General features: G+C 35.8%; 1 protein-coding gene and 1 non-coding gene across 4 annotated transcripts in view; both read left to right on the top strand.

Annotated features, from left to right (window-relative positions):
- LOC5572931 (sodium/potassium-transporting ATPase subunit beta-2) overlaps positions 1–23,035 on the top strand; it is a 71,243-nt gene that overhangs the window by 6,609 nt on the left and 41,599 nt on the right. For 2 of the 3 annotated variants that reach the window (XM_001654216.2, XM_021845000.1), the window contains exon 2: positions 3,212–3,446. In XM_001654216.2, coding sequence (XP_001654266.1) covers positions 3,302–3,446 — 145 coding nt within the window. In that variant the 5' untranslated portion in view covers positions 3,212–3,301. Of the gene's footprint in view, positions 1–3,211; positions 3,447–10,733; positions 11,036–11,101; positions 11,533–23,035 lie in introns of those variants that run through there. The other variant, XM_011494770.2, reaches the window with a different exon arrangement.
- Trnas-acu lies at positions 5,344–5,416 on the top strand. Its single transcript has one exon. It is a non-coding gene; the product is annotated as a tRNA-Ser (tRNA).

Genomic DNA, 23,035 nt, shown 5'->3' with positions numbered 1-23,035 from the left:
AAAATCCGTTGTGCAACGTCGCAATCGTCGTAAATTCGACAGAACATGTCCATAAATAAGGAATAGGCTCTGTGTAAATATATGTTGCCAAGAGGGCATATTTTGCGACATTTCCGTTATATGAAGGCATCTTTCGAACATGAAGCGGACAATTCCCCAGAGAAGCTATGGCAGAACCTGTGCCAGGTGCATTGGAACCGATTTTATATATCGTTTATTGACATGTTCAATCGCATGGAACTGGAGTAGTCAAATCAATGGATTACAAACTGATTTTTCTTTTATTATCGAGTTCCCTCGAATTCATGAAGATTGAGAGATTGAGTCGCACAGTATGTTTTGGACGAAAATGTCCTCAAAGGAGCCCTGATGGAACTACGGTGTTCCAGAACGGCCCACTAATTCAAATTATGTTTGAATGATGACAATCGATTATTATCGTACGTTTTACATAAAAACTTCGGTTTTCTAACTGCAACACATAAAAAAAATCACATTTACAAAATTTGGCACCCTCGTGACCCCAGTACAACCCGGAACTAGTACATACCTTTATAGAATCAACTGAATGTGGTTCCAAAAAAATCGAATGAAAATTGACGAAATGGCAGCTATTTGAAAATGCCATGTGAGAGGTCGGTAACGTAAAGGTTAAGTACCATGCGCCTCCTCTGTAGAAGAGGAAGATAAATCGAGGTATACTTCATTCAAGAAGCCAGCGAATATTTTGTCACATAGCCCTTATTGTTTCCAGGCGCTTATTTCCAAATACTAATTAAATTCCTGGAAATTCTGATAAGAATCTTGGAAGAATTTTGAGGAGAAATTTAGAAGGGTTTGACGAGAATCCTGCAAGGTTTTATATGAAAATCCTGCAGAGATTTTGATGAGAATCCTGAAACAATTCTGATGTAGCTGGAACGGTTCTAAAGAGTTTACTGGAAGCATTCTGATGAAAATCCTTGAATGATTCTGATAAGATTCCTGAAACGATTCTGATGATGAGTTCTTTATTATTCGATTCTTTATTTTGATCAGAATTTTTCCAGCATTTCATCAGCATCGAATTCGGCTCCTACTGTACTACTGTAATATTGTAAAAATTATGATCAGAATCCTTAGAGAATTTTGATGATCAGAATCCTGAGAATCCTGGAAAAATTCCTGATTCTACAAGACGAGCATCTGTAGAGATTTCTGATAAGAATCCTAATAGGATTATGTTAAGAATTCTGATTCTAATCCTACGAGGAATCTTATGAGATACCTGAAAAAATACTGATGAGAATTCTGAGCGGAATCTGATGTGAGTTTTGATAGGATTCTAATGTAAATGCTGAGGAGATTCTGATGATAATCTTTAGAAGATTCTGATAACAATTCAGATAAGATTCTGAAGAGAATCCTCGAATCTTAAAGAGAATTTTATATGCAAAACTAGAGACGAGCCTGATGTGTATTTTGAGTGTATGCCGATGAAATGCCTTTGAGGATTTTTGAAGAGAATGTACGGTTATGCAATTCCCCAGACGACTCCGATGTTAATCATAAGCGAAATTTGAATAGAGAATGCTAACAGAATTCGCCAAGGAATCTGATGTAAATTCAGCAAAGACTTTTATCCTGCGATGATTCTTATGAGAATTCTATTAAAAGTCTGATTAGAATCATGAAAAGATTCTGATGAAAATCCTGAGACAAATTTGATGTGAACTCAGCAATGAATCCTGCGAGGAACCCAATGTGAATCCTAAGAATATACTGATAAGAATTGTGTAAGGATTCTGAGAGATCCCTGATAGGATTCTTTCAGAAATTTTCTTAAGTTCTCATCCTTCCATCCAAGATTCTCAATGGAATCAATATTTTAAAAATATATCATTGGAACTTTGTTACTGAACCTGAGTTATTTTTAACGACACGAATGCTGTATTCAGCCATTTAGCTACACAGACTGCAACTTAAAACTAGACAACGGACAAGCATGATCCAATAGAACAGCCGTGAAAAATTAGTGGCGAAAAGTTTCAATGGCTGAAGCGTGAGTCGAACTCACACCCCATTTAATGCTATATGTTTATGTAAAAATTTAGAAAACAAAATTCAAAAAAACGTCAAAATACTCACGAAGTAAGATTCTTAAGTTTTTCGAATGCGTCATAGAGAGTTTAATTAGATGTGTAATTACAGAGATATAGACAAGACACTTTTGTACGTTTTTAGGGGATGAACCCAAACTTTTGTGCGGCAGTGTACATGTATCTGGATTGGCCAACGGTATCCAAACTCTTGTGGATGCTTTTGGAAGTGAGACAAATCGCCTGCACAAAACTGTAAAAATTTTGAGTTTTGATGAAATGAGTCAACAGAGTGAAACGAAGTCGACCATGCCATTTAAGAGTTAACTAAGAGCTTTGTTTGTCAAAGTTGGGATTGATGCTTTTGAGTATCATGTGTCAAGTACGTTGATACTCTATGCCCTAGGAAGTCAAGCAAACTTTCACTACGAAAAGATCATCAACCGACCGGGTATCGAACCTAGACACCTTCAGCAGAGAGCTAAGGAAGGCCCCCTTCAGAAGTCAATTATCTTATTTTTGCATTCTTTTCTCGCACAATAGATTTGTACGCAATTGTGATATTTCATGTTTGTTGTTTTCCTGGCTTAATAAAATAATTTATTAATTACCCCAATATAAAAAACGTAAATGCTTAAGCCCAAGAATGAGGGCGATAACATACCTCAGTCTCATAAATTACAGTAGGTTTTAGAAAGTTTAACACATTATTCTTACCACAGCTTTTCCTGCTGTGAAATTCAACGTAAACATAATATATCAATCATGTTGTTGTTTCCATCACCAGACGCAAAAGCAATTTAAATGATGAAACTCGTTAGGTCCAGAAGAGACAATAATGCGATAAGTAGCTTCTAAAGTCGTAAACAATGCCTAGACTTTGAGTCGCCAGACCAGCCTCAAAGTCTGAGGGATGATTCTGAATCGTGCGTGCGTGCTCCTGCTTCCAAAATCGTCACACACCATACACTAAATACATGTCCCTTCCAATGGTGCAATCGAACATCGTTACGCATTTTTTGACCACTCACAAGCACGCAAACCCAGCACAGCATAGAAGATATGTGTCGACAACTGAATGGTGGAAAATAATTTCGTCCTTTTATGATTGTTCTTCGTTGGGAATGCTTTAGAGAAGAGTCACGTCGCGAGGTATTCCACCCCTCCTTATTGGTCGAAGCAAAGCAGCAGAAGAAAACCCGAAGAACGCACCCAGCAGCAAGATGCCTAAACAGGTGGAAGAACCGTTTGACCAGTTCCAGCAGTACTATCGCAGTCCGAACAAATTGTCCGCTAAGGAGAGCTTTCGGCTGTTCCTATGGAACCCGGCCGAGGGGGAAATTTTCGGTCGGACACCGTCCAGTTGGAGTAAGTATTCAAACAAGATGATCAAGTTTTTGTTTTTTAGATTTTCACATATATTTTCTGAGTCTAGTAGGGTCGATGTTCCCTTAGTGGACAGTCCCCTATAGTCGCACTAGTGGCTTTTTACGGCCGTTTTGCTATAAACCTTTCCAAAACATTTTTTGACATGAAGGTCAGGAGCTATTTATCTAAGTACCATTGATACACAGCTTGGTTTTGTTCAAAAAATTATCGAAATAATTATTTTTGCTTAAAATTTGAGCTCTCTTGCGCCTATAGTAAACCTATTGTTCCTATAGTAGCACTACTGAAAGAAACTATTTTTTATTTCACAAAATAATTGATGAATTAAGAACTTTTTTTACATCAAACGAAAGCTTTTGATCCACACTTTGTAGGAAAAGTATAAAAGTTTTGTAAAAATATGGTTTTGATAAGTATTTTGCCAACGCCGCGATGCTAGTGCTACTATAGGAACAGAAATTAGAAATAGTGCTACTATAGGCACATGTATTCCTATAGTGGCACACGCGATAATAAATGCAAACATTTTAGTTTTCGTTGTTTTCATATTTTTCCCACAAAACCAAGATAAAAAGCTTTCAGATGATGAAAAAATAATGACGATAGCGTTATTTTTCGATTTTATACGAATTTTTGTTCTTAGCTATGCGGCAGTTGGTACATCGACCCTAGCACAACAAAAGAAGCAATCTATGTAAAATTTGTCCAACAATATTCATATCTTTCATTTCAACAACAATTGGTTATCTAGCCGCACATTGCGATCTTTCTCCACTTTCCCTTACACATATGTACATATAACTTAGACAACTCCTCACTCCAACAACGTCATAACACTTTTTTCATAAAAAGTCAATTTTATTTTACTTGAATCAAAATTAACCATTCTTTGCCCTACCTCGTTATTGGTATACGATGCCTTTCTTCCCAATTATGAATTTTATTGCATTCTGTGCTTAGGTGTTTTTTATTATGCTTTTATTCTTGGCGTAATTAACCTTACTTCAAAATAGTTCGTAGATATCAAGAAGTGCTCCTTTTAAGATTTGTTTCCCATCCATGTTTGCTGATCATTAAGTCTATTTTAAGGAGCTGTAAAGCTATTATTAAAACTTGGAATAGATTGTCTTATGAAGATAATGAAAGAACTTCTACCACTGCACTAAGTCATATTAAATATAACTTAAAACTCAAACAAGTCTCATGCCATTGGAAAGCGGTTTACAGGGGATAGGCAAAATGATTGAGATATGCAATATTTTTCTCAAATTCAAAAGCTTTTTTGAAAAAATTAATTCACTTGGCCATGCATATTGGCCTCCGGACACCGGAATTGTCGGTCAGTCCCGTAAAATATTATCCCTTTAGATCTCCAATCATGAATATATCAACCGGAACTATTTACACTTGGACGTCAAACTTCAAAATGGCACTTCCGGGAAAATATTTAAAACCATTAGATGCTCTGACCAATCTACAGTCGTTTAAAATACGTTAGGCATAATGGACGTTTGGCATAAAACAACTTGCGTGTGTATCATTTCAAACTCGTCCTACATCGAAAATTGTTTGAGCCCATTAACAACATCCATTACGCTGATCGGGTGTCTGCCTCTCTGTAATTGCCATGTCGTCACTTGAGTGAGAACGGCACGTTGATAGCCTTTCCCCATCATTACGCTTCCACAACACAATTGTTGTGGAAGCAATGTAGGTATGATAGGCTAACAGTTTCAACACTAAACAAATCGTACTCGCTCTGCCCGCGTGTGTAGTAACATGAGATGGATGGATGTGGGTTATGAAAAGCGTCTGCGTGATCTGTGGGGATTTGAATTCTAAACTTGTAACCAACCCAGTTATTGGGTCACCAAGTGTCACGGTAGCTTAGTTGGTAAAGCGCTCGTCTACTATACAAGAGTCCTGGGTTCAAATCCCAGCCGAGCACGTGGTTTTTTTTTTCATAATTTCACCCAAAATGTGTCCATCTTTACAACGCGTAATGAGTTGATTAATTTAATAACCATGCGGATTGGATTACCGAACAGCTCAATATAAGTATCAATATATATAAAACAGTTACTGCCTCTCTGTAGTAGTCATGTCGTCACTTGAGTGAGAAAGACACGATGATAGCCTTCCCACATCTTTACTCTTCCACAATACAGTTGTTGTGGAAGCGATGTAGGTACGATAGGCAAACAGTTTCAACGCTAAATAAATCGCACGTGGATTTTTTAAAGTTTTTTTGAGTTAATTAATTTACGAGATGTATATTTTTTTATACTTTTCCTCTGAAGTGCACATGCAATGAAACATTTAAGTTGGAGCAGGATTATAGTTCGGTAATTTATTTTCGAAGTGTGCCCAATTGTATATGTTCCAATCCTAACTGGTCTACACCCTAAGGACTGTTCATTTTATAAAGTGGACACTTTGTTTATGTGTTTGTTTATTGATAAATTCTTAATCGGTTTTACGTGCATCGTTAAACAATTTTTCTTAAATTTTACAAAATCTTGCAAAATGCTTTTGGTTAAATAACTAAAAAAAATTCCAAAAACTTAAAAAAAGCTGTTTGTTAATGTTTTAATTTGTGAACAAATTGTATCTATGTATCCCTTATTATTCTACTACAGGTATACTTTCACAAAAACAATAATATTCCACCATTCTCTGACATTAGGTCACTTAAGTGATTTTTTCCATTTTTGCCAAATTTGCTGATACATCATGCTTTCATTCCCAGCAAAAAAGAAAAGTAAAAAGCGTGTTCAAAACTAGTTTACACTTCTAAAGGAACTAAATCGTGCATTTAAACCGCAGTCTTCAGTATAAATTTTACAGTTTATGATCGGTTTTACCAAAAAGCCTCATACTTTAAAAATCATGTACGCATATTTATCGATCTACAGCAAATTGTAAACGTTTTTCTTCAAATATTTCAATTTGTTATCTCAGAATAACATATTATGAAAGTAAAATGTGGAACACAAAATCGATTTTATTACAATTTTGATAATTGTCATTGTGCTTTGAGAAGTGTATAAAAAATAAACAACTTAAGAATTTTGCTAGTTTTTTCCGAAAATCCTTGAAAACCACACTTTTGACATGGATTCTTCCCGCTGTTTCTTAATAGGTTACAAAAGCTATTTGGTCGGGGATTTCACTCAAATCCTTTCAGATTTCTCCAAAAAATCTTAAATATTTTCCCCATCAGTTCTAAGAATGGATAATCCAAAAATTCCTCCAGTGATTCCTGAAATATTATCATGATTATATATTTTCAAGAACTGACTAGGTTTCTTTCCCTACATTTCTCTAGAATTGTCTTTAAAAATTCGTGAATTCTAGTATGAGATTTTACAGAATGACTTCCGTTAGATATTGTTCCATTGCGTTCCTTGAAAATTATCTCAAGGACTGTTTTATACAATCGTCCAGAGATTGATTGTTTCAGAAATATTAAAAAGAAACTCAATGAAACCTGCTAATAATACTTCCAAACATATCTCTTGAAATTCCTCGAACGTCTTCTCTAGAATTCAGTTTAAAGATTGTTCTTTTAACTGAAGGGATTTTCTTAAGATATCACCATCGCTCCTTACAGGATTCTTTCTGAATCTTCATTCAAGTACCCTTCTTAAAATTCCATTTAAAAATTGAAAGAAAGAATTATAAAAAGGGGGCCACATGGGCAAATATGTTGTCATTTCAGAAACATTTAGGATGTTTCAGATGGTTTGTGTCTGAGTTTTCAACGGATCCGCGGAACTTATAAAATATTCAAGAGCAATCTCTATTGTTCGAAATTATTCTCTTCGAGAATAATCTTTTAAAGAATTCCAAGAGCAACAACAATTAAAATTAAACTGACTTTTTTTAATACAACCGCTTGCACAAAAGTTGGAGGTTTTTCACGGAATTTCCGAAATAATTAGTGGCGATTTAAACGAAAGATTTTTTTTCTATTATATTTTGTAAAAAAAATCAGGATAAAACGAACTTCTAGAACACTTGAAAAAAAAATGTCGCGGTAAGAAATTTTATAGGAGTTTCAAAAGAGCTAATAATCATTAAGTAGAATAAATAGCTAAATTATTAGTTGTATGATCACAAAAAGAATTTTCAACATAGCTGAAGATGTATGTATCCTTACTTTTTAGGGAATGTTTTAAGTGTGTTTTACAAAATTATTTTCGAAAAGCTTTCGACAAAACTATTGTCAATATTGTCAAAACCGAAAAGGAAAGTATTTTATTAACACAAAGCGTTCTTTTTTTGTAGAATTACAAACGAAATCCGTTTAAATTATGCAAATATAAAATTTCAAGTGTTCCAAAGGTACCTGAATGATCAATCGACATTTTTTTTTGGGTTTTGATGATATGTTATAAGAACATTGCCAAAAAAGTGATGCTGAAAAATGCGTTTGAAAATTTGAGTTAAAATTTCCATAGATATTCCTAAACAAGGCTCGCTTTAAACTTCGCTTTTTACTAATATATTTTTTTTAAATCTCGAATTTCTAGCAATTCCTTAAAATATTTCATACGTTATTTCTTTACTATACGACGCAATTATGCTAAAGTTTTATGAGAATTTTCTTAATAAAATACACAAATAGTTGCAAAAAAACCTGCTTCATAAATTCTGCCAATATTCCCTCTAATAATTTAATTTTAAACTAGGTTGCAAAGCTTCTTGGACACTGCCATGATTCACTTGGGCATGGGGGGTTTTTATCGACAAAATCGTCTGAAGCTTTGGAACTAGAAGCACCTCAATACGTCGCATATTGTGGCCAGATATGAGCTCAATAGCTTTAAAAACTCCACTGCCGAAGTGAATCAAGAGTACCAAGAAAAGGAATGGGCTCCTACTACGAAAACTGCACATTTTACTTAAAATATAACTCTCCGAAAATTCTGTCAATATTTTAGGAGCAAAAAGCTATTTGAAGTCATTACATCAGATATTTTTGCACTAAACAAAATTAAAAAATGTGATATACAAAAAAAATTATAAAAATTACAATTTTTATTTATGAATTTATTTTCCTTATAATTTTCTATCATAATTGTATCAAATAAATACTAAGACTGCATTTCTATACTGAACTTCTGGCTGCAATGTACTGCCAAAGTTTGGTTTGGAAATGCTGTGAACTTTTTTGGTAGGATTACTAACGGAGTATTTGGAAAAATCCTGTCCTCCGCATCTGAAGGAACTTTTTTGAATGTCAACGTATCTCCAGAAATAAGTCCTTTAATTTGTAAACTCGCCAAGACCCTAACATATCTTATGCAACGCAAATAAATAATACGTATATCATTTCTTATCATATAGATAAAAGTTTGATTCATTATTGACTGTTCGATGGCGGGTTATTATGAATGATGATTGCGATAACTTTTAGAGAACTTCAAACACATCCTTTGCAAAAATTCAAGGTTTTTTTTATCTTGGAGAAATCCATAAGCCTATTACTGGAGCAAAAAGTGATCGATTTTTCGAAATTTTTCGACTGGATTTGTGGTGATTATTTAATGAAGTTAATGGAGACTTTTCTCACGGAGTAAGTGAAAATTAGTGAGCTACTTCTTGTGATAGCCAACATCGAAAACTAAAATTTAAAAATCAGTATGGGTTTTTACTCTGAATATAACTCATAAGATTGTTCTACATAAATATGATAACTCCATGTAATTTGTAACAAATTATTAGGAATTTTTTTTCATTTTGTGTTTGTTATCATGAATAATTTCTGGGGGGGGGGGGGGGCTGGTAGAGGCTTTGCCCTTCTGGCTCCCTCTGATTCTACGCCAATGCTTACGTTACACATGGTAAAATTATTGCTTAGGAATTTGAAAATTTTAAAATTCTTGCGATCATTTCTCCAAACTATTTATGTTGGGTTTTCAGCGTAATTGTGCAGAATTCTTCCACGTCTTTCGCGTTCTATCTTAGATAACTTTTGCATATATGTATGAATCTCCTTAAAACTTTCACCATCAAATAAGGAGTTTTTCCAAATCAAGAGGATGTAATAAGTTCTGTGTCCATGAAAGTACGATGTTTCAATCTGTAAAAAGTTTGCTCAATGTGTAAACTTTGACAATTGCTTTTATAAAATTAACTGCAATAGTGAATTACAATCCGTTCAGTATATGCTGATAGATTTTTGCCAGGCTACATTATAGACATATAAGTTTATTTTTTTTTTATAAATTGCTGGAGGTATAGCTTAGCGAAAGCCTAAAGCCGAAAACTTAACATAATATAATTAGACTGTGTTTTAAATTTTGAAGAAGAATTTCAAAAAAGACTTCTCATGCATTCTCATGTAAAAAATTCGGAGCTGCACGCTAGTCAACAATGACAACTACAGTGGCGCCTTTAGGTAATTAAGAAGAAGCAGCCAAATTCTTAGTGGAGCAAACATTACGTACATTATAATTTATACAATGAAACATAATATAAAACAAATCAATCAATCTGAATTATCATTTTGTCTTTCCACCACACAAATTCATTGTTATCATAACGTTTGGTAAAATGCAATGCTTTTTCAAAGTGGAAAAGTTTTGCCAAGTATCTTTTCAATTTGAAATTTGAATCGGTAATGTCAGCTGAATCTTAATTAAAGAAGGATAACACTTTCCTTTTTGAAAATCGCACAATTCGTGAAATGACTGCCCTTGCACTGCACATGGCAACGCTCGAATTCCACCACAGCTAAGCGAATACCTGTGGGAAACCCCTCATCAGTGAACAACCTGTCGGTTGAGACATTTTTGCCTACACCATCGCCGCTGTATTGTACACATGCGTAGCACTAACACTACATGCTGTGCTGAACTTGCACCCGGGGCCCTGAAACAACGACGGAATCGAGGGTACCCTGCCTGGCTCTCGCGTGTAAACGATTGGCTGTATGAGGTGATGAACACACAATACAGCAACCGTCTGCAGAATGGTAATGACTATAGCGTGGCTGTATGTGAAAAGAAAGCGTAATATGATTGAGAGCGTATAGGAGGCAAACTGGTTTTACAACTGGGCATTGCAATGGTATTGTGGTGGCAGATGGTGTTACCAGAACTGGGTAACCATTGCGCCAATATGAAAGAAGGGCAGGCTCGCCCTCGCAAATTGTTACCGATGGTAACCCTATCGTTTCGGTATTGCTAGTATGAGTGGTCGCATGGTGGATAAACTGCGAAGAACAAAAAAAACTGCTTTCGGGCTGAACGATCGTTGAAGCATCAACAATACCACACAGTTTCTTCACGATCGAAGACCTGTTTGGACGGTTTCGCGAATTGGAAACTCCCTTCGAGCGACGAAATCTATCTTTAATTTGAACGTAGATTTTTTCTCCCTCTCTGCTTATAAATATAAAGTCCCCAACGCGTCCTTTTGACGCCTTTTTGCATTAGGAAAAATATACACGATTTTTTCGGTCGTTATATTTTCCCCATCGTTTTGCTCTCGCGCGCGCACCATTCTGAACGCAAATTTCGAATATCGCAGTGATACATAAAAGAAGGTTACCGTGAATCGTGAGTTTTTTGTTTCTACAATCTATATTTGGCCGTCGTATTATATAAATTTTAATTTCATTTAAGTGTAAGATCACCGCCGAGTAACTCGTGTTCGTCTCGCTAAAACTTCTAAGCAGTGGCAGCAGAAGTACAAAAAAAAAGTTGTTCGAGTGGCCTTCGACAGACCGTGTGTAGTGGCTATGCTGCGGGGATAGAGTTGCAGCCCTTCGACGAGCCTAATAGCAAAACTTCCACTGGTTGTATGCGTTCGTGTTGAAAACAGAGTTGATTGGAAGATTCCTTTTCGGTTGAGCAAAACGTTCTCTGAAATAAGAAAAAGTATAAGCAAAAGTGCAGCGAAATGTCCAAACCAAAGTCCCCAACTGGCCACCCAATTCCTGAGGCCGAACAGGAAGCTTTCTTCGTGAGGAGCAAACCGGACCCAATCCCATTCAGCAAGTTCCTGTACAACTCCAATGAGGGAACCGTTCTTGGTCGCACTGCGATGTCATGGGGTAAGCGCTCTCTAGCACATAAGACGTGTTGTAATGTAGATGAACTGAACTGGCTGGGGGTTAGGAATCTTCATACGTGTGATTTGCAAGCGAAGCAATGTGCTCGTCGATGGGAGTGAATCATAAGCAACAGATTCTTAGTAGGGAATAGTATTGTTAGGGCGGTGTTTTTCAAGGGACAACAGTTTGTGTTGACTGATGAATGATCAGTGGAATGTTCAACTCATAATTTATCGAAACCGTGATTTGATCTTGATGATAATAATATCTAGGGGTGCTGCTACGATAAAAAACGAATCGACCAACTATAAATATGTACCGCCCAAAGAATTGTATTTCAAGTGTTCAAAAACGTAAAGTTCCTGTTCACAGTCAAAATTTTAAAGAAAATTTGAAATATGTATGGTCATGTTTCGGAAAACTTCGACAAGTTGCAGTATTATACTACATTGAATGAATATTTCTGTCAATATGTGGCAGTCTAGATTTAACAACATTTTCCAAAAATTGATTTTAAAACCAAACAGCAAAGTAGGGGGCCCAGATAACCGTAGCGTTAAATGAGCATCTATTACGCTAGACCAAGCCGAGGGTCGTGGGTTCGAATTCAATCGGTCGCTGAACTTTTCGTGAGGGAAATTTTCTCGACTTTCCAGGGACTAGAGTATCTTCGTAACAGCCACGCAATATACACATGCAAAAATGGTTCATTGACACAGAGGGCTCTCAGTTAATAACTTTGAAAGTGCTAATGAGAGCACTAAGCTGAGAAGCAGACTCGGTCACAGTTGGGACGTAACGTCAGAAAGAAACTGCAAAGTATCATAATCCACCGCATTGCATAATGCCCGCGTTTTGTTCGAAATTTTAATTATATGATGACGCAATAGGTACTTCCTCATTCTTTTACCTGTGGGTACAATATATTTTTTGAATGATCCACATTATTTTAGTTCTTATTTAGCTTCAGGATCTTGACTGTGCTGAACAATGATACCTTATGATTTATTTTGTTTCTTCTTCTGTGCAAGATATATGGAGTTAAATTCGTCAATTTCCAGGTTTTATTGGAATACATCTTATTCTAATTAAATCAGGCAATTTCCGTCACTTCTTCATATTCATTGAAATAGATTATTTCGCAGAAATTTTTTATTTATTTTTCGGAATCAAGTTTCAATACAAATTTGCAAGGGCGCCAACTTGTGACGTAGTTGGTGGGGCAAAGCTTTTCGATACTGAACAAAATGCAATGTACATTAGTTCGAATCGACCATTTATCAGAAAAAAAAATGTTCTCTCTGTTCTTGTTGATTAAAGATCTGCCATTTGTTCAGACAAGTTGTTCGTAATTGAGTTTTGCAATTTTTTTACCCAAAAAAAAGTTGAGAAAGGTGGTCTTAATCTTGAACGAAAATTTTATTGTTTAAGGATATTTTTTATCGCGTTCTTCAGAAAAATTAAAAAAAAAAATTTAATAAATCACCATTAGCCTTTACGAAGAAAATTTTGATATTAAATTGTAAATTGATTCTGAATATTTTAGCTTAAGATGAACTCAATAAATCAGTACAGTCGAAGCTTGTTATAACGACATCGCAAGGGAACGTCGTTATAGGGAAAAGTCGTTTTAGAGAACGGTTATAACATTAAACTATTGTTCAAAGACTGCAAAATGTCGCTATAAAAAATGTCGTTATTACGAGCTTCCACTGTATTTAACTTTGCCGATATTTGTATTTCTGTTTTACGTGAATGTGATCTACAGACAAGGTGTAGACAAAGTGAAGATACACTTATTTGCTAAACGTTGCAAGGTTGTAATACTTGTCACTTTGATGTTATGAGTATATTTAAAGGAAAAACTATGAAGTTTTTAGATGCCAATAACTCATGGAATTAGTTCGATAAATTTGAACTATTAGCGGCATTGAAAAGGCCATATATATCCGACCACTGGATTACAACAGAGTTCCAACAAATTTTGTTACTCAGTTAGTGTGCTGGTTGGCTGGTTAATTAACAATAATTATAACACAATTTGCTCTACACTGAACAAAATAGAAACAAAATATATTATAATTTAAACAAAAATGTTACGCATTATGATTCAAATCAAACAAAAATATAACTCATTTTGTTATTTACCATAACTAAATTATAACCAAATTTGTTATAAGCAATCGCTCTCAACTTGTTATAACAAATTGTGTTATAATTATGTTTAAAATTGAAACAAATTTAAAACAGCTTTCATTATTATAACTGCTTTTGATTCAATTATGTAACAATTTCCTCCATCAACTCAAAGTGCTTGCGCCCGAGCCTGCCAAATAAACGAGAAAAAAAACCCAAAGTGCTTCTAACAAAATTAAACAAAATTTGTTATTTGTAACATATCTTGATATAATTGTGCTACAATTTAGTTGTAATCCACTGGTCGGGTAAGGTAACTTTTGCTGTCAAAACTGTGAGAACATCATTTTTTTTTAAATTGGGAAAATTCACTTCTAAAATGGTCGGTGTTCAAATAGACTGGACCATGTGTTTTTTTATGGTTTCAGGTAAATTTATTCCAGGCATTCGAAGCATGGAATTTTTGCATTATCTGTTTGAGGGTACATCTGTATTAAGATGCCATCGGAAAAACATTCTTATTTAAGGAAACATAAATTACTTTATGTTTGGCAGTGAATAAAGACTTTCAAGTTGTTATGAAAGTGAAAAAACATGAAAATGAAAATCTTGACTGCAAATAAAAGAAAAATTATTTTAAAGAATTTTGAAACAGTTTTTGAAATGAAATATTTCATAATACAATCAACAAAATAATATTGCTTTCTGAAGAAGTGAAAATAACAATTTTAATTATCCTTTCATAGCTGCCTATTTGACCACCCAATGCAGTGGATAGGAAGCTCATTTGCTTCAAACTTCCTTGCGAAAATTGACTAGCAATTCGTCTGATTCGTGCCAAACGCTTTGGATAGATCTTCAAAAATTTCCTTTGATTGTATGATTGTAGGTATCTTTGAATTCATTGCTCAGAGTTATTGAGGGGACAAAATGATGCTTTGCCCCTCTGTCAAAAAGTGATTTGCCATGGACAGAAAACATGAGTTTTTCTTTCGAAAGCTCGAATATTATTAAGATCACTTGCAAGTGCAAGTGAGCTGAAACGAATCTCTAATAAAGACCTTGCCATATTGGATTATCTTTTACATTATGATTACTTGGACTGGGAAAAGTCCAAGTAAATCAGTTATTTCACTTTTGAGCTCTTGAGACTTCAGGCCAAGATGTTTTCCACAAACTTTCAGCTCAGAAGTTTGTTAACATTAAGAGTTTCCTGGAAAAACACTACAGTCACCTTTCTTTGAAATTTGCAAAGAAATCCGGATTTTAATGGAGTTCAAGATCTCATGTCTAAATCCAGTAAATTCTGATCACGGCTGGCGGTACTAATGGCTTCCTCTTTTGAATTGAAGAGCCTTTCCTAGAGGCTGCTTCGATTTACTCCAACGAGAAATCGAAGACACGGGTCCAAAGAAGGATCTTAAAGGAATCATAATACAGTTAATTCTCCCTTACTCGATATTGAAGGGACCATCGAGTTAGGGAGGTAGCGAGTTACAGAACACAAAATCAGTGCAATTGCTATCCAAGGGACCATCGACCATGAAAACCAACTTTTACTATGGTTCTCTAACTCGATATCGAGATACCGAACATCGAGTAAGGAAAAGTTGACTGTTGAAGTCTCTTTTGCAATTATGTTGCCTCGTGGTATTATCTGTCCCACGCATTAGTTAATATATCGACGAATGAGAACGGTGTTTATTTTTACTTATTGATTGATTACGAATCTACATTATTCATTGAGTCTATCCTTGTCATTTCGGCATCATCCTCATTCCCATTATCCTTTCGCATACATTAATACTAGATTATTAGCTCCCATTGCCGAACACGCTTTTGGGTACCCTATTTCCCGGAAACAATTTGCCTGTACCCATTTCAAAACGTAATTTTGTCCACACATGTCCAAACACCGGTCAGAATCGATAGCCCCGATGTGACGTATGGACAATTATCTATATCGTTTCAACATCTACCGGTAGCACAATTCGGAGCTTGATATTAACATACATTAAGCTACATGCCGAGCTTCGCCGCAACAAAGGAAGAAATGCAAATCAAACCAAGGTCCGAACCACTCAACAATATAGCTGCCAGACGAGAAAATCCTCAAAGCTCAGAACAGTGTGCGCCTTCATCAACAGGTAGAGCAGGTGAACTCGTCCGCCAGTTCTCGTACTATTTGCCTCTCTGGTTTCGCAAGTTCGCCGGCTTGCGGTTATCATAGAAGCGTTCAAGCGTAATATGCCAACAACAACGATGATACTTGTTCTAATTCTTTTACTAGGTAGACCAATGACGAATTGAATCCGCTTAGCCATCCCATGATAATCGATAGTTGATGGGATTTAATAATTTGATATCATCGTTGGGGGTGACAATGGACCAAAGCGTGATCTGGAATGTGCCAGTAAATATTGGGAATATTGATGAAAAATTCAATTAGATTATTAGATTTCAGAAAAAGTATTTTTTAAATCTTACAATCATGTTCAATATATGAACTATTATTGGAAAGCTGTAGGAAACTTGAGTGCACAACGAATTGTTCTTATTACGAATCAATTCTTGTTTTTTGGCCCAATGTCACTCCCTCGAAGAGGCGAGAATATGCTGTTTTTCATACTTATCACATTCAAAAATTTAAAAATCAATCCAAGTTTAAGAGACATACGAAGATAATCAAATTATAGTTTTTATTTTTATGAAGTATCCCAAAAATCCAGAGTATAAGACAACCATTTTCTGCGTTATGCGATGCTTATATATGCTAAGCTTCTATATACGATAACGTCAAAAACGTAGAAAATTTGAGCCTATGTACGTGCATATTTTATGGGGCTCTGCACAAAAATCATACCATCTCTTTCACTCTCCCATGAAAGTTGTAAACAACAAGGCCAGTAAACGTCCAAATCCCATACATAATCAAAACAGTGCAGAGGCCTATATGACGAAAATTGCAAAAAAGTAAGTGTAACGTTTAAATTGCACTCTTATGCGACTTAATTTAAAATAATATAAAATTCTGTGGGCTTCGTGGCCGTGCGGTTAGCGGCGTCAGTCGTTTAGGCGTATTGTGTCACGGGGTGTGGGTTCGATTCCCACTCCGGTCGGTGGAAACTTTTCGTCAAACGAAAAATTCATCGCTGGACTACTGGGTGTTATGTGTTGTCCGTTGCCTAATGTTAGTGATCGTTCAGTCTGTGCAGCCTTTGGCTGAAGACGGTGTAAATTGTCTTTTAATTTATTATAATAAAGTAGATTTGACAGCTGCCACGAATTGATTCGGCTGACTTTGTACGTATATACGGGGCGGAGCAAAATGCACTAAAAAGTCAAAAACTATGCGAGGAAACTCGTTAATCAAACCAATTCATGCAACATTTTGTGCGGTTGTGATGTAATTTGCACAAATAAACGACTGTTTGCGTAAACTCTAACGTAACTTTTGGTTGTTTGGAAGCTCTCGACCTCAGGTAATTTCCTCAGCGATGGCGATTTTTTAAGCGATGGCGATGGATGATCACCCTGATATTATCGTTACAAGTGTTGTTCTATGGGACCTATTGTTTTGATTCGAAATCCGGACACTTAAATACCTTGACAACTTCAACCTTATATTTTTCAACGAATTTCATATTATAGGATGAAATATTTTGTTGAAGTATGAAAACAACTGTCTTTTGAGAGCAATCCAAAGAAAATAACGAGTTTGAAGTATGGTGTGTCCGGCTTTCGAAACGGTAGAATTTCATGCTTCAAAACCCGGACACTAGGTATTTTCCGGATGTACTGAAATTTTATGCAGCTTCTTACGCTTTTCCCCTTCCGCAATTATCATCTAACAAAAATATTACCCTATTATGCTCCAAATTACTTCAACGTTCTTCAAGGCTCTGAAATAATAAGATTTGTCCTAGTAGCGAATCTTAAGCTTCAACCTAACCAGTAGAAAAACTAACGATCAATATGACACGACTTTGTTTTTTTTTTAAGCTTTAACAATGATTTTACCAGGTTACTATGATGAAAATTATAACATCATGTAGAACTTAAAGCAAGGCAACGATTTGTATATTATTAATCAAAATTCAAGTGCAAATTCATGTAAAAATAGCTAAAATTGTTCTGAGTGTCCGGCTTTCGAAGTGTCCGGTAATTCGATGCAAAACGGTACTTAAAAACCAACCTGATAGACAACGGTTCCCCTCTTAAGGGTATGCGGTATTTTGAATGATTCCATCAAAACCCGTTTGAAACGAAATACCACGGAATCCCACGGAATCCAATGAGGCGATATTTTCATTTTCTGATTTCGCATCGTTTCGAGAAATTGAAAAAAATTCGCTGACATTTATCGCTAACAAACGGAGTTTCGCAAAATATCGTACCTTAATTCTATTAATCGATTGTCAATCAACATTTTTTTCCATAGGTGTCACTCAATGGGACCAGTTTACTACAGAAGTCGACATGTCCCTTCTAACATAATTTTGCTTGCTTTGATTGAAAATGAATGCGAACGATTCACATTAATCTGATAAATTTATAAAATTTCCCCCTTAGACTCTCCACTTAGAAATTAAACGAGAAAAATGGAATAATATTATTTATGTTGTAAGTTATGTTCATTTTGTTAACCATTAAAAATTATTTTAAAAATGAGACAGAAACTTCAAGAAGTTAGTGATCTTCTTTAATGCCCTACTACAAACAAGCACAATAAAAAAAATCACGCCCTTGCACCGGCCATTTGACCATTCTGCCGGCCGATACACTTGAAGAAGGAAAAAACCGTGACAGCAGATTCAAATCTCAACCACTCGCGCGCACGGCCTGCTGCGCTTTCTTAAAAACTGTTTCTTCATATTGCCATTAACACGGATGATCTTGTTCTCCTTGATCTGTTGATCAATAGAAAAAAAACAGCTTTTTCAGTTTTGACAAATGATCGAATCTTACTAGACACTCAACTTCAATTAAAGTTGTAAACATATCCTGCTTCCAAAAGAATTTGCTGTTCCATATGAAAATATTAGTGACTAGCTTTTCCAATGATAACTTGAAAGAACAGTCCATTTAAGAAAAAAAAAGGGGAATCTCTGATAAAATGCTTGCAGATATGACGTGAATAATCACTACTACAACGTCACTCTATGATTAAACCTTCGCTCATAAGAAAGACAAATATTTATTTACAAAAAAAAACAAAATTGATAAATGGTCAGGTTACCGCTAAGCAACCCAAATAGCGGTGAACACGCAGATGTTCAGCTAGAATATATTGCGGAACAATTTCGTTGACTTCCCTGGGCATAGAGGCACAAATATAAAACTGATCAATTGACAAGGAAAACTATAAGTCAATAACTGTGAAAGTGCTTACTAAGCCGAGAAACAAGTTCGGTCTCAGAGAGAAGAAGATGAAAAGGTATTTGTACTAACTGCAAAACCGAATCAAGCGAGAAAATTTGCTTTGCAGCATTCACATGAGTCCTTGATATACAATTATTTAAGAGTTCTTATTGAGTTTAGTTTTCATGATTGTTGTCCTGGCTTCAAGTGTAGTCTCGGGACTGGACAACTTTAAGTCTATAACCATCGGCTAGGTAAAATAGATTCAACTTCAGAAACTGTACCATGAATCTTTAAATTACCACAACATATTACCCAAGCTCGACTAACAATATGAGACTACGGTTCAGATTTATATATCTTACCTAGTAACGCACCACAAAAAGATGATCTACTCAAATGATGAGTATCTTACTCGATTATCCCTATTATTTGGAAAACCGTTGAAAATGGTGATGAATTACAGTCAAAAGCAAACCGCAAAACCTATTAGGTATTTGGAGTTATGGAGACTTGACTGTATTATTGGTCAACACACACACTTGGTACAATATGTTTGGGTCTGATTCAATATACATAATAATTTTCACTTCCAATTCCAATTCTAGCCCGAAGGAAGTGTTTTTCGTTATACTTTTGCGAGTAGGACGAGAAAGCGTGATTGGCTTTTCGGCAAATTATGTCTCACTATCCATTTGAATACTAATGGTTAAAACAGGGAGCCAGTTTTGACAAGTAGGCGCTAAAAACGTGGCCTTATCAACTTAATCGCACCCCTGGGCACGCTCCACCTGGAAACCAGATTTGAGCGGTATCACAAAGTGTAAATCACCTAGTTTTAGCCATGATTTGAATGTTGATAATTCATACAACTCTCTTCTTCATTTCTGGAAGTCTCACTCCAAATAAATTGGCATGTAACGCTATTTAGTTTATTTTCATTGGAATCCTTGACATAATTCCAATGATTTTTTTTTTTGGAGAAGTTTGAGATCCAAGACGAATTTCTGAGAAGATACCTTTCTATCAGCAATTTGTTCATTGAAAAAATCTTGTTGATGTTCTGATGGGATTCAAGATTTCAGTCATTTCAAATTGAAATCCTAACTGACTCCAAATAAGATCCTTGCTGATTGCCTTGCGGGGAAGTTTTTCAATACCTAGTGTAGCTGTCGTCATCGTGTGTCCATCAAGAATAACACCAGAAATTTACCTTCCAACAACTCGGAGACCCGAAGTTACGTCTTGAATAAATTAAGACAAGATATTTGCATTCAAAAATATAGGTATCCTAAGACCACGTCGAGAAGTTCCTGAGCTTAGTGGTAACTTCCACGGCAACATTAAAAGTCATGCTGAAGACATTTGCGTTCGATTCCCGGTCGGTCCAGGACCTTTTCGTAATAGAAATTTCCATGACTTCCGTAAGCATAGAACATCATCGTGCCTGCCAAACGACATACAAATGCAAAGATAGTGTGTCGTGCAAAAGGCTCACCTCAACTTACTTAAAACACGAAAATTCTGTGAAATATCAAACGAATCATAAACGCGCTAATATTTGTGTTTGAATAAGTTAGGAACTATTAATATCGGTTGAAAAATGGGAGAGCTATTGACAATTCGGGTGACAATTAGATGTTCGGCTGTCAAAACTTCGGCGAAGTTCGGTGTCGGCATTCTAATTTGGTGCTTTGCCGACGCATAAAAATTGCCTTTGTCGGCGTAGCACTTCGGTAGAATGCAGACGCCGAACTTCGGCGAACTTTCGGTGATATTTCATTTCTCTTATGAACTTCGGTCTAAAGTTAATCTGAATGTACAATATTGACAAAAACCATTTACGTGGGCTCAGGTGAACCCAAAGTTTTGCACGATGACTTAAATGACTGTTTCATAGATTTTAAATAGCTTTCAAATTTTTCCGTAAACATTTCATGAGAGCTTTTTAAAAAATATAAGATTACGATTATAATGACACATTTTAAATTCTGGTCGGTCCAATGCTGAGGAAATTGACCAAGTTTTTCCAGCGTGTTGTTTTGGAAAATGTATCAATTTCAAGTAAAAATTTAGTATACAAAATTCAAAAAATGTTTTTGGAAAAATATTTACGAAGTAAGAATAACTGATTGCCTTTCGAATGAGCCATAGAGAGTTACAATTAGACATGTTATCGCAGGTATACGGACAAAACACTTTTGTGTGTTCTTTAGGGGATGAACCCAAATTTTTGCACTGTAGTGTTTGTCTAAAGTTCCACCAAATATATGTTTTTGATATTTTTAATCTACTTATCTATTATCATACCACGTCATCTCTTGATGGTCAACTTGATAGCTGCAAATAACTCTATCTTCCGTCACCGATTGACTCTCCTGCAAACGCATTTCAATCCGCTAAATGACAACAGAAGCCTTCGTAAACGGAATAATAATTCCCTCATCAGAAAGGTGAAATTTTCCCCTCCCACCATTAGTCACTTCACAACGAGCTGAAGCGTGAGGTTTCCTTCACCAATACATCGCGGTCTTCCAACTTTGAACAAAACATGCAAAATAAGAGGCCTGATTGGACGGAGTGGTCAGTTGTCCGTATCACGCACATGACCGTCTGGTGGAATCGGGTGCGGTCCAGTCCCCTGTCATCGAGAAGACACTAGCAGAATACACAAAAACCCATACCCGACCGACACGTCATACCGCAGCAATAGATTTGGGTCTACACAGTGTTGAACACACGGCTCTGCTCACCATTCATAACTACACTTCGCCAACTTGCGATATAACCCGAGCAGAAGAAAATAACTACTGAATACCAAAATGAGGTATTCCATACCAGATAATTTCCAATACTTACAACCTGAATGAGGTATGAATGAGCCCTGCATAAGAGGTAAAATACCTCAAATAATACCTTCTGCATATTCTACAAATACCAAGCTGATACTTAGATCAGGTATTGTAATACCTAAATAATACTTCATGGGTTTTCATATAAAAGTGCAATTTTTCAATACTAGTTCAATACCTCCAGCAGTCCTCAATAGCTGTCGAATACCAAAATGAAGTATTTTTAATTGTTTTAAACATTTTTTCAAATATCATTGTAATACCAAAATGAGGTATTGATAACTGAACAATACCTAATTCTGGTATGATACCAAAATATGGTATGCATAAGTTATTGGCGAGTTATTCTTTCCTCCTCGGGAAGCTAGCTTGTAAAAATTACCCTCCAAACTCAATTACCAATAACATCGTTAAGCTCGTTTGCGGCCCGATTGTAGTGCTATGAAGCGGGTAGACCTTGCCGAAGGTCGCATTGCCAATCCCAGACCAGACTGAGCCGCTTTTAAACTGCATAAATTAAATTTCAATCCAGTGCCGACCACTAGCGACGACGATAAAGTTCGCTCATAGTGTAGCGCGGAATCAATGCACTCCTTGTTCAACGACGACGACGCTGGTAGAGGTGAAGCTAGTAGAACTCGACCCGTTGAACCACAGCCATCGACGTTGACCGCAGAGATCATCATCGACTTTTTTTCGCTATCTGTATCGTCATCAGAAGGCAGCAATTCTAAGGCAATTAAGTTCCAATGATCATGACTCAGTTCGCTGGAGAATAGAGTTGCCAGTTTTTATTAGATTGTCATCATTCATAAAACAAAACAATTGATAAAAAAAAACCTAACTAATTGCGAAAAAGCTCAAAAACTTGCTATACAGTTTGAAAGAGCGCACAATTTCAATTAAGGACTAAATAGTCCAATAGAAAATCAAGTTACTCAGGACTTCGAAAATATTCTCAATTAAGAGAACGTTTTCGAAAATTCCTGGGAGACTGATTTGGAAGAAGTGAGAACTATTATTATAACAATCAAAATATGAAAGCTCCTGGCGATGATGGAATTTTCTACATCCTCATCAAGAAACTTCCAGAAAGTAACTTATAATTCTTAGTTGATATATTTAACAAATGTTTTCAATTAGCATATTTTCCT

The sequence above is a fragment of the Aedes aegypti genome, chromosome 2 (assembly GCF_002204515.2).
Source record: "Aedes aegypti strain LVP_AGWG chromosome 2, AaegL5.0 Primary Assembly, whole genome shotgun sequence".
Classification (NCBI taxonomy): Eukaryota; Metazoa; Arthropoda; class Insecta; order Diptera; family Culicidae; genus Aedes; species Aedes aegypti.
This window is presented reverse-complemented; position numbering and strand designations above follow the sequence as displayed.